The sequence below is a fragment of the Scatophagus argus genome, chromosome 16, assembly GCF_020382885.2.
Source record: "Scatophagus argus isolate fScaArg1 chromosome 16, fScaArg1.pri, whole genome shotgun sequence".
Lineage (NCBI taxonomy): Eukaryota > Metazoa > Chordata > Actinopteri > Scatophagidae > Scatophagus > Scatophagus argus.
In genome coordinates this window covers 1,263,830-1,276,261 of record NC_058508.1, presented here as the reverse complement: position 1 = coordinate 1,276,261, position 12,432 = coordinate 1,263,830, and the positions used below count along the sequence as shown (strand labels likewise).

Sequence of the window (12,432 nt, the reverse complement as noted above, 5' to 3'; positions counted from 1 at the left end):
CTGGACCTGTTAAAGGGCTACTGGCAGGTACCTTTAACGCCACGTGCATCTGAGATTTCTGCATTTGTGACACCAGATAGTTTCATGCAGTACACGGTCATGGCATTTGGTATGCGCAATGTCCCTGCCACCTTTCAGCGCCTTATGCAAATAGTGCTGTCTGGTGTGGCAAACTGTGAAGCCTATCTTGATGATGTGGTGGTCTATTCTGCTGACTGGCAATCCCACGTGGAAACCTTGTCTGTTGTGTTTCAGTGCCTGCAGGATGCATCCCTCACCCTGAATCTAGCAAAATGTGAGTTTGCCAAGGCCACCATCACTTATCTTGGCAACAAGGTTGGTCAGGGACAAGTGCGGCCAGTAGATGCCAAAATAACAGCTATTGCTGAGTTCCCTGTTCCCACCACTAAGCGGGAACTGCGTCGCTTCCTTGGGCTAGCTGGTTATTATAGAGGGTTCTGCCGTAATTTTGCTGCCATTGTGTCTCCTTTGACTGATCTCCTTAGCCCCACCAAGGATCTATTGTGGGACACCAATTGTGAGCTGGCTTTTCAGTCCGTGAAAGCTTTTCTCAGCTCTTCTCCAGTGTTGTCGGCTCCTAATTTTGCAGTTCCATTTAAGTTGGAGGTTGATGCAAGCGGAACTGGTGCTGGTGCTGTACTGCTGCAGGAGGATTCCTCGGGTATCGATCACCCTGTTTGTTATTTTTCTAAGAAGTTCTCTGCAGCCCAACGTAGGTATAGCACTATTGAAAAAGAGGCTTTAGCCATGCTTTGGGCCCTCCAACATTTTGAGGCTTACGTTGGCTCAACACCACAGCCGGTGTTGGTCTTTACTGATCACAACCCTCTAGTCTTTCTAAGCCGTATGTACAACCACAACCAACGGCTCATGCGGTGGGCTCTTATGGCCCAGAACTTTAATATAGAGATTCGGCACAAGAAGGGGTGCGATAGTGTTGTTGCTGATGCCCTCTCTCGTGTAACCTAGGAGGTTGATGCTGACAGCAGGGCTGTCATCTTAAGGGAGGGGGTGTTACGTGCCATTGTATATTTTGCTGTCCCTTGTATGTGTGTCTGTCTGTGTTCTAGGTGCAGTTTCCTGAGAGAAGATGCAGGGCACCTGCATCAAGCTGTGGGTGTGGCCTATATAAGTGGCTCTTTTCTCCGCCCTCTCTCTCTCTCATCTCCCTGGCACAGGATCCCAGCCTTTGTTTGTGTTAACCATCTTTTGTTGTAAATAAATATGCTTTTCTTGCATCAGATCTAGTATCATTTTACCTTAATGTGTTGTGACTTTGAGCCGGTCATAACAATCTCTATACTCAATATTTGTACTCCTTTTTTAAGCACCATGTAGTATCCTGGAGGAACGTTGTGTCATGGCTGTATGCACTACACACACGGTTGTAATGACAATAAAAAAAAATCTCCTTGACCTTGACCTTGAACAACTCTTGCTCAAAAAGTTTCTGGAGGCCATTCTTTGCTCCCCTCAGCCAGCAGAGTTCAAAATTACCTGCACAAATTCATCCACCCCACACAAATGAACTGAAATGAACAAATACGAAATCAAAGCTGCATATAAGATGTGATATGTAGCACAAGCCTATCTACTAGAAAGAGCCCACATAACCACAAAGTAGCCACACATACAGTACAGCCCAGTGCATCTCCTCCTGAGAACTGAAGAAAAAAAAGTGTCTTACAGTTTCTTTTTTTGTGTGATTTCCTATCTATTTGGACCTAAAAAAAAAACATCATACAATTTAGATTTTTTTGAATATATTTAGCATTTTAATTTCACATCATGTCCACTGTGGAGTACAACAGGACGATTTCCGTGTGAAAATAGAAGTGAATTCAGAATATAAAAAATGAACAGATTATGTCTTTAGAGTGATATTAACCAAAGAACACATTTACTTTGATCAAAAACAGTAAAATTCTGTATCACTTTTCTGTTGCTTGTTGCTTGTAGCTTGCAAGGACAAAAAACCAATTGTATTTAATTCAACAGTGAACTATAGAATAAGACATAAGAACATAAGCAGTTCTGCATTTCTTTTTCCTCTGCATATTTTAGCAGTCATGTTGAAAGGCAGGAAACCCAGGTAGCACAGGTGTGAATCTATTATGATGGATGAAGAAAAAAAAACACAAATAAATTCAAGTTAATAAAAGGAGTACCAGTTAATTTTTTACACATCAATTTGGATTAATGCAGTAATTTCATTGTCATGGATGTGATATTACTCCCTATTGACCAAAATCATGAGCATATAGAAAACTTACATATATTTAACAGCAGTTACACATAGTACAAATATTACAAAACTCTAAAAATGACAATAAGATTGAATACAATAGGCTGAAACCAATTAAAACATACAAGTTAGTCCTGGCCCACAGAGCACGATGACTTTCCTGGTCTCTCTCTGACTCTGACTCCTGCATTTTCTTCCTCTCCCTCTTCATCCCCATCTTCCCCTATCACAGGCTGATACTCATCCTCATCCTTTTCCTCATCTGGCAGCTCCAAATCTGAATCTCACTCTATTTTCCCGTATAGAATCCTCTCTGCTTCACTTTTTTCTCAACAATGTGCAGTCATTAAATACATTAAAATGATCCTGGTGTCCACTACAATTGACATTCATTAAATTACTGTTATTTCAAAACAGAAACAATAAAACTGTTTTCAGATGTAAAAATATTGTTACTGATATGTCAATAAACAAGAATATATATAATTATCATGGAAAAAATATCAACAGATAAAGAATATTTGACTTACCTCTCCTCTTTCCATAAAATGTGGTTGTTGGTATGGCGGCCATCTTGATAAAGAAAAAAAGTAAAGTTCCCTTCATGCAAACCCATCACATGACATATCACTGGAAAGCCCAGGATGTCCTCTACAGACAACCTTCTGTCACTTTTCCACTGTCCATTCTTTCTGTAAGCTGTGGGCCTTGGCAGATACGACACAACTTTTTTTTGGCCCTCCTCACCAGTTTGTCCACCCTTTTTTTGTCCCGGGCAGAGATGCTGCCTGCTCAGCAGACCACACCATAAAAAATGGCTGATGCCACCACAGAGTCGTTGAAGCTCGTGAGGAGTGGACCCTGTATTCCAAAGGCTCTCAGCCTCCTGAGAAGGAAGAGTCTGTTTTGGCTCTTTTGGTTGAGGTGAACACCCTTGTAGGAGGTGACTCTCCCGATGTCTGTTCCCTGGATGTTCACCAGTGCGGGTGGGGTGTGTTGGCGTCTGCTGAACTCCACCACCAGCTCCTTGGTTTTACCAACGTTGATGTGGAGGTCGTTACCCTGGTGGCAGGTTGGAGTGTTGTACCCAAAGTATAGAGAGTGAACAGAAAATGAGCCAAAACTGTTTCCTGTGGTGCACCTGTGCTACAGAGAAGCATGTCACTGCTCTGCGTCCTCACATACAGTGACCAAGTAGTGCAAAACGACTTAGACATGATGACTTCGAACTTGATTCAGTGCGGCTTTCAGAAAAAGTGAAACTGTCTCAGTAACGCTGAAGGATTAACAGAGCGGTTACGACACAATCTGGCTGCAGTCTATTTGAAAATGCAAACTATTCTCCGTGCATCACAGAAGGCACCACAGGATATCATTGACCTTACAGATCAGTCGTTTTCACTATCATAACCCAAAAATTGCACAAAGAATGTGTGGTTTATTGGGTGTTAGCTAACTGGCCAGTTAAGAACGACTCAGCCCTCCACTCTACTCAGATGGCCCTTCTGTGCAGTTCAGATGATGTATGACACTTTGGATATGGAAAACCTTGGAGTTTTTGCACCTCTCGTGAGTGACCTAAAACTCATGGAAACTCATTGGCTACGTTTTTTGGGGGGGTAAAACTAAAGAAATATGAAAACAATAATAAAGATAATTTACCTTGACATCTCTCATACAAGTTACTGTACACTCTAATTTGCATATTCTGGAACACCAGCCAGTTCATATCATCAAAGCACATTCCGGGTTCTGTTTGCTAGAACACGTTCCTTTGATCCCTGAGAGAGCTCACACACGCACACACGTGTTGGATCCACATTCACTTGTTACTGGAAGTTATCAGATTTGAAATTTCTGTAATATCATCATGTCAAATAACAACTCTGAACCCCTGAGCGACACTAAGAAGGAATCGCTCAAGAAGAACTTGAAGAGAAAAGTCAGAGAAGGTGAAGATGGACTCTCAAAGACAAAGAGGAGAAGACTGAACTACAACCAGGCTGAGAAGGAATCAGGATCGGCCTCGTCTGCGGACACTGGCAATGGTAAGCGAATCATGTGAAGTTAGCGTTCAACATCATTAGTTAAATGTCAAACCTGAACAAACAAAACCAAACCTACATTCACAGAGAAAGACCATGAGACCATAATGAAAAATGATTTTTAATGTCTCAGCTTTAGAGGGTTTTGATGCGGCTATTTTCAGTTTGGAAGGGAGCAGGCGAACTGTTTTCCCTTTGCCTCAGGAGTCTTTATGCTAACCTAATAACAGCTCAAGCATGTGTTGGGATGCGTATTTCCTGAAATGACAAAATATTTCTTTAACTAAGAGATGTTGGAAAAGAAAATTAGTTTGTTATTTTGGAAGTCACTGAATGACAAAGATGGACTTATTTTCTCCATTAGTGACTGGTCATTAACCTGGTGGTCCTCTTTTTCTCTTGTCCTTTGAAGGGAGCAGCAGCACACAGTCCAGTAGGTGCGGTACAACAGTGGAGGATGTGAGCAAGAGGACTGGAAAGAGGAAGGCTGCCGCTGATGAAGAAGAACCCTGCGCAAAGAGAAGGAAGGGCCGGCCAACCATGAAGGATTTGATAGATTCCCGAAGAGGTAAGTAGTAATTAACATAAGCTTTGACTTCATGTTAATGTGCAACACAAAACAGTCACATTAATGGTCACACTGATGCCCTGATTTGGAAACACAGTGTAATGTTATGTACAGGTGGTTTTGAGTTTTTGCCCCAGCCTTTTGTAGCCCCTATAGCAGCATGTTTGAACTGTGCTCCTGGCATCAAATTCATTATAAACATGTATGCACAAAAGTCACTGCTCATAAATATATAGTTTTCAAACTGTTTTCAGTGGAGTATATGCCAGAAAGGATGAGCAAGTTGTCACATTTTGTTTCCTTTGTTCCACACGGCGGCCCATCTTTTTCAGAATCACTCTAGAAAGGATTCATTTTAGAGCTTTTTTAATGTGTAACTGATGCTCCTGGCAACTAAACAAAACATGTGTTTGTCTGTTTAGCTGAATTTGAGGCCAAATACCAGCAGGAGAATCATCTCGGTGAAGGAGGCTGTGGATGTGTGTTTGCTGGCTACCGCAAAGAAGATCATTTACCTGTGAGTATGATACACACATTGTGAAACATACATTTACACACATTCACTCATACACACACTCACTCATATGTACACACACACAGTCTGATCAGGAAGTGCTAACCAAAGTGCCATTTGTGTCTTGTAGGTTGCCATCAAACACATAGCAAAAGACAAAGTGTTGTGCAAAGAGGTAAGTGAGCAACACCAAACAGGACGCTGCACTCAGCCCAGTGAATGTGTGTTTGATGAATCACGCTTTTCTCTAAACCTGTGGAGCTTCTCCTTCTCTTACACCATTTTTGCTTCAACGTTTCAGAGACGAAATGGGAAAGAACTCTCAGCTGAGGTGGCTGTGATGTTAAAACTCCAAGCTGGAAGAACTGGATTAATGGAGGAATCAGCACCCGTGTCACTCCTGGACTGGTATGATCTGGACCAGGAGCTCATCCTGGTGCTGGAAAGACCAATGCCATGTATGGACCTTTTAAATTACATCAGGACAAACAGAGGCCACTTACAGGAGGACAAGGCAAAGGTAAGCTGCTCGAGCGTGTGTGTGTGTGTGTGTGTGTGTGTTTCAAACAAGAACTTAATGACTTGTGACTTACCTGTAACATACTGTAACATATAGCTATTGCCACAGGTTCTCCTTGTGTTTCTTATTAGCACCTCTTTGTGCCACAGCGGACTGTGCTGCCCATTTGTCTCGGTATCTAAAACCATGTCACCTTTTCCATCATGTCTGTGGAAAATATTCTGGTTTTCCACAGTGGAAACACAAGGAAGAACCTAAAACCAAAGTCCTACATGTTCTTACAGCTTTATGTTGTAGGAGGCTCCATGTCTCTGATGGAGTAAGAAGCAACCTGTGTAGGCTCTCAGACAGGTTGGAAGCAATCTGGTTTGGATGACAAAACAAACTGAAATTATGACCATCTCTGATGGACATTTTTTGGGTGTCTGTGGGTTTGAAATGTTGCTGATCAAAAGTTTTGTCCTGCTGTTGTTTGTTGTCAGCTTTGAATCACAGCAGTTAAGCCAAAGTTAACCCAAACCCCACAGCCATGACACAAACTGTTGAACCTCCTCACAGTCCGTCTCCCCACTCCGATCCCTCACTTTTCTATTTGTGTCCCTCTCTTCCAGATCATACTTAAACAGTTGGTTGATGCTGCAAATGAACTGGAGGATAAGCGCATCTTTCATCGGGATATCAAACCGGAAAACATCCTGATTGAGACCAGCTCAGATGTGCCGCGTGTTCGTGTCATTGACTTTGGACTGAGCTGTTTCTTCAAGAAAACATCAGTTTACCGTGTCTTCTGTGGTAAGCCATCTGGCTTTTTCTTCTGCCTCTCACTAATTTACCTGCCTGTGACTTTAATGTTTAAAGAAAGACGCTTTTCATCCTCAATTATTATCACTTGTGTGTATTGTAGGTACCCCCCAACACGTCCCTCCGGAGTGGTACAGTCATTATACCTACAGGCCCGGCCCCACCACAGTGTGGCAGATGGGAGTGGTCTTATATGAGCTGCTCCACAGAACAGTCCGATTTGATACCACAGGTTTCCTCAGACATGAGCTGCCAATCAGCGATGAGCTGTCCAGAGGTAAGAAAAACGTACTCATATGCAAACACAGAGCTGTTCATTTCCATTCACCTCCTGAGGAATCACTGTGGCTGTCAGCTCCAACTTTCTCATCTTTCTTTCCCTCCAGATTGCCAGGATTTCTTACAGAAGTGTTTAAACACATCCTACATGCTGCGACCTACCCTGAAGGAGCTCCAGCTTCACCCATGGCTCAGATAAACCAACACTACACTCACACACGAGTTCATGCCAATACAATACATTCACAATACAAGAACTAATTCTGTTCTAGTTTTTCTTCACCAGGACCGTCAGGTTTTCTCCGGGTGCTCCGGTTAGACCAACTACAGTTCCTTTAGGCCCCCCGGCCGTCCGCGGAGAGGAGGATCTCTCTTTGAATTGCCTTTCCCGAGGTTTCTTCCCATTTTTCATCTGGCCTCAAGGTTTTGGGGAGTTTTTCCTCGTCTTCTTAGAGAGCTTGGGCCGGGTCAGGAGCTGCTTATGATTTGTGCTTATGGCGAAAGCCATATCACATCATAAGGAAAAAAAAATGGATACTAATCTATCAACCGGTCATTTTGTGATAATATAAAATAATATAATATATATAATATAATAATAAAAAAGAAACAACTTAGACTGTTGCAGTTTCTGAGACTGATTGCAGAACAATAATCCTATCAGATAAAACAGGCTTGTCTAAATGAATGGACAAGACCTAAAATGATGAAGTGTGCTCTCTGCTTATGACTTTACATTGCTTTATGCTTCACTCATGTTGGCATAATGAATAAAAGTTTTTAAAATGTTTTTTTAAAACCCATGGCATCATATTTACTTACTTTCTTCCTATTTACACAAACAGCTTTTTTTTCCAAATTGCTATCACAGACCCTGCATACCAATGGTACCACCCTGAAACTGTTGAAAGTGAGCAGTCTGATGAAGTACAGTATATTTCGGTCTTCTATAAAATGTCCATATATATCAGAGAAATCCATGGGCCAACCACACTGCACCATTACATGCAAAATGCTGAAGGTAATACATGCAGACACTGCCGAGAACAGAACAGAACCGAGAACCTTCAATCCTGAGGTGTCTTTCTCCCAAGACTTGGATGAGTTTCTGCCAATCCCTGTCTTGCACAAGTCGCAATATCCAACCAAAAGAAAATGACTTGTTGCAAAGGAAAGCAACTCTCATTTAATGATGCCTCCACAGCAAGGTCCCAGTCACTCATTCTTGAAAAGCAAAAGTGATTAGAGGCTTTTCGGGGCAGTAAAAAGGCTGTGTAGGGATTTTAAGTAATCATTAAGTAATTACAAATTTTAATAGTTATTTGTGACTATTTTTCTGCTGGTGCTCACTTTTTAACAAATATGGTCTCTGAATGAAAAGAAAGTTTTAGCATTTTTATATGCGTTCTCTTCCAAGACGGAAGTAATTTACTCCTTTTCCTGACCTGTTTCACTATAAAACCTAACAGTATATCTTGATAAAAGAAGTAACATAACTTCAGCTTGGAAAAACAGTTGGACTCATGAAAACAACCTCACTCAGAAATGAATTGCTGTTGTAATAGCTCAGTTGTTTTGAGTGCCTTAATATTTTGGAGCAAGTATAAGTAATGATGGAATAATTCCAGCTCATTCCAGTGACCCATTTTCTTGGAGCTGACTTCATTGCAAAAAAAAAATGGTTATTTCAGTTTATAAACCATCATGAGGTGAATAAGTAAGCTAAAAAAAGCATGTAAACATTTGTTTTATGATCTAGCAAAGTATAACGATTTGTTGTTGATTACATAAAATAAATATTAAAATTTGTTAACCATGATTAATAAATCACGGAAGCAGGCCTATATTTGCAAGCAAAAATGACCGTTTTTGTGTACAGGGCGGGACGGTGGTGCAGTGGTTAGCACTGTCACCTCATAGCAAGAGGGTTCCAGGTTCGAATCCCGGTCTGGGCCCTTCTAGGTGGAGTTTGCATGTTCTCCCTGTGCCTGCGTGGGTTTTCTGCGGGTTCTCCGGCTTCCTCCCACAATACCAAAAACATGCACATTAGGTTAACTGGCTACTCTACACACTAAAAACTGGTGGGTTAAAAATAACCCAATTTGGGCTGTTCTATAACTCAACTGCTGGGTCAATATAGCACCAGCCCAGCAGTAGTTAATTTGACCCAGCAAGATGGGTTGGTCCATTTTAACCCAACAGATGAGTTAAATATTCTACCCAAATGCTGGGTCAAATTAACTGCAAATCTGGGTAAATTCAACCACACATATTTGTTAAATATTCTACCCAAATGCTGGGTCAAATTAACTGTAAATCTGGGTAAATTCAACCACACATATTTGTTATATATTCTACCCAAATGCTGGGTCAAATTAACTGCAAATCTGGGTAAATTCAACCACACGTATTTGTTATATATTCTACCCAAATGCTGGGTCAAATTAATTACAATTCTGTGTTGTTTCAACTACATATATTTGTTCAGTAATCTATCCAAATAAATTGCAATACACTACCCATATCTATAAAAATGTTCAACTACAAACCTACAACAAAATACATGCTAGATTTGGTCATGCAAAGCATATATTATGCAATAAACACTTAAACAATCCTGGAATCTTCGTAAAAATGTATTACAAAATAACAATATAAAATGTTCAAGAACAGGAACAGTTCAAATCAGTGTCAGTAAAACAACTGACAACAGTTAACAGTGTCCATTTTTCAAACACCTGTTTGCTTGGCAGAAACAAGCTGCCCTTGAGGGCAAGCAAGTATTCTACTTTGGAGAAACCGTACTAGTTTGGACTCCCCTCCGGGAATTTCATAAATGACACTTTGTAGGAATTCCCACACATGTTCACACTCTTTTGGGTATTTAATGTCCAAGATGAAGAATGCCTTGAAGCAGACATCGATAGCCTGAAGCAGTGCGTCTTGCTCCAAAGCCTGTCCAGCGATGATGACAAAGGCTTGAGATGGATGGTGATTGTTATTTCCCAGTGTCAAGACATGAGGGTATGGCCTGGATGCCTTGGCCTCATGGAGGTACTCCACCATGTTAGTTCCAGGCTAAAAAAGAAACAAAGAAAGAATGCAAGAGAGCAAGTGAGAGAGTATAAGTGAGCAAGGACCAAATGTCTACCAACTATCGTAGAATTAAAAAATAGACATTGTGAGAACCATTTTTCTGGTCCTCACGAGAAAAATGATTGTTTTAAGATAAAGACTAGTTAGGTTTACAATTTGGAAAAGATTCAGTGCATCTCTAATTCAAAAAAGTTGAACTTAAATAGTCTACCTTTCATTGCACATAACAAAATATTCCAAACCTTTTTTTGTTTGTCTTGATAGTTATGGCATATAGCTCACATTACAGAAAAAAAGGATTCAAACCTTAAATGACCTAAGAAGCCACAAATCAATTGATGGTTTATCATTACAATAAACATGCTCTGAAAATGCGTGCGGCCCACCTATCTGACCATCCTATCTGGCTGATAGGCAGCCAGGTTAGGTGGTCAGATCGGTGCCCGTTTAGAACAAATAACTGCGTCAGTGTGGTGTGGTACAGGGGTGATCAGCCTGTGGCACTGCTGAGGTGTTCTAGAAGCCCAGGATGGTTAGATAGTGACCAACACGTTGTAAGCTTGTAGATAAGCTGTTTTCCAATTGTTGTCAAGCTATTTTTGATGCCTATCCCCACAAGTATAGTAAAACAAACCTGGATATGCGTGTGTGTGTCTGTGTGTGTGTGTGCATGCGCGCACACATTAATGAGCCCAGGAATAACAGGTATATGTTAATAAAATGAATAAAGTTCCCCTTTAGATGTGCTGGAGAACTTACAGGCTTATGGTCGATGAAGGCCAAGCTGCATTCATCCAAGGTGTGGCGAACCATTTTTGCACCACGGCCACGGCCAACTTTGTAAACAGTTGGTGGAAGCAATGCTGGCAGCTGCCTCAGGGCCAGTTCCCCAACTGCATCTGTAGGAAGACATTATAGGTACAATGTGGAATGGCAAAGCTGTGATTTTGTCGTGTCCAACTAAAATAAAACCTATGCTAATTGTTACGTGCAGCCAATTCCCGCCCTGCAGCTGGTTAGTTTGTAGTTTAGTTAATCCCACTATTACTGGGCCGGAAGCTGGCAGAGATCTCAAGGTGGGGCTCTCAGAGGAAGGGGTGTGCCCACTGGTTTTTTAAGGGGACTGAAAAGAAGAGAAAGAACCCGGAAGCACCTGGGAGTGTGTGGTGCGCTTGCCAAAGCCCCAGACAGACTGTGTGGGCTCTTGCCCCGAGTGGGACAATCAACTGACAGCCTTTGAGAAAGAACTATTTTAACCTCAAACCTGACCAGAGTAGGAGAAGAGACAGGGAACGGCGTGGAACAAGACCTGGCCAGACTGCGGGAGGCTGCTACAAACATCGGAAACCAGGTGAGGTAACCCCATCTGTCCTAAATCAAATCAAACCATTTATATAGCACTTTTCATACATAAAAAATGCAAACCAAAGCGATTCACAAAAAATAAAAACATACAACAAATAATTGAATAATTAAGGCTCTTTTATTAGTTTTTAAATGTCTTAGCAGTCTTGGGCCATCTTATTTATCTGACCTGCTTTTATCATATCAACCCTCGCGGACCCTGAGGTCCTCTGGCACCGGCCTTTTAATTGTCCCAAAAGAAAGAACAAAAACCCACGGGGAGGCTGCATTCAGCCATTATCGCCCTCAGTTGTGGAACAGCCTGTCAGAGAACTAGGTAGAACTAGTTAGGCTAGCGGTCTTGTTGTGAGCTTTCTACCCTTGTTGGTCAAACGTAGCCTAGTGAGCAACACCGGCCTCGCTGGGGAAACCTTACACTGACAAAAACCAACATTGACATTCGCAAGGTTTGCAAACAAGAATATATTACCTGGTGTTAATCCATCCAGGGGCGATGTCAGCTTCCCCTCCCGTCTTGCCAGGTGCAGGATCTTCTCAGCATAAATGGGTAGCCAAGTTTCAAACAACTTTGATGAAGCGTCCCCATGCAGGACAAGAAAGTCCTGTGCAATCTATAAAATGGAAAACACATTTTTAAAACAAATTCAATGTGGCACACCAATAAAACCTTATAAACAATGCATCCTCATCGTATGTGAGACCATATTTCCCTAAACTTACCATGCCTTTGGTCATTAGGCGAGGGAACTCTTCGAGGATCTGATTGATGGTCCAATTGTTGTCCCTAATGCACTTGGCCCTGTAGACTGCTGTGTCCTTCATGTAGGTCTCTACCTGGCTGAGGGGCTGTGAATTGTTTCTCAACCATTCCTTAAGCTGTGACGCACGTTCATCTGATAAGTTACATTCTGTAAAAAAGAACACAAGAATGTTGTCAGTCACTAAAATATAGATGTTTTGCTTCATCAAATAATTTTT

At 41.6% G+C, this 12,432-nt stretch overlaps 1 protein-coding gene and 1 long non-coding RNA gene across 2 annotated transcripts; one reads left to right on the top strand and one right to left on the bottom strand.

The window, feature by feature from the left end:
- The first annotated feature begins 3,956 nt into the window (after nt 1-3,956).
- LOC124073996 (serine/threonine-protein kinase pim-1-like) lies at nt 3,957-8,246 on the top strand. The gene is made up of 8 exons (XM_046416592.1): nt 3,957-4,314; nt 4,724-4,879; nt 5,302-5,396; nt 5,524-5,568; nt 5,695-5,913; nt 6,525-6,705; nt 6,818-6,991; nt 7,101-8,246. The coding sequence occupies exons 1-8, from the start codon at nt 4,137-4,139 to the stop codon at nt 7,190-7,192; spliced, it is 1,140 nt and encodes a 379-aa protein (XP_046272548.1). The 5' UTR covers nt 3,957-4,136; the 3' UTR covers nt 7,193-8,246.
- A 1,480-nt stretch (nt 8,247-9,726) lies between these two features.
- Nucleotides 9,727-12,393, bottom strand: LOC124072573. Its single transcript, XR_006845543.1, has 3 exons — nt 12,175-12,393; nt 10,849-12,065; nt 9,727-10,071 (listed from the first exon to the last, which is right to left on the bottom strand). It is a non-coding gene; the product is annotated as an uncharacterized LOC124072573 (long non-coding RNA).
- Between the last annotated feature and the right edge of the window lie 39 nt (nt 12,394-12,432).

Excerpts from the sequence above, each read along its gene's own strand:
- LOC124073996 (XM_046416592.1), top strand. The coding sequence starts at position 4,137 with ATGTCAAATAACAACTCTGAACCCCTGAGCGACACTAAGAAGGAATCG. Across the intron at positions 5,397-5,523 it reads GCAAAGAAGATCATTTACCT|GTTGCCATCAAACACATAGC; the intron begins GTGAGTATGATA and ends TGTGTCTTGTAG. Across the intron at positions 5,914-6,524 it reads TACAGGAGGACAAGGCAAAG|ATCATACTTAAACAGTTGGT; the intron begins GTAAGCTGCTCG and ends CCTCTCTTCCAG.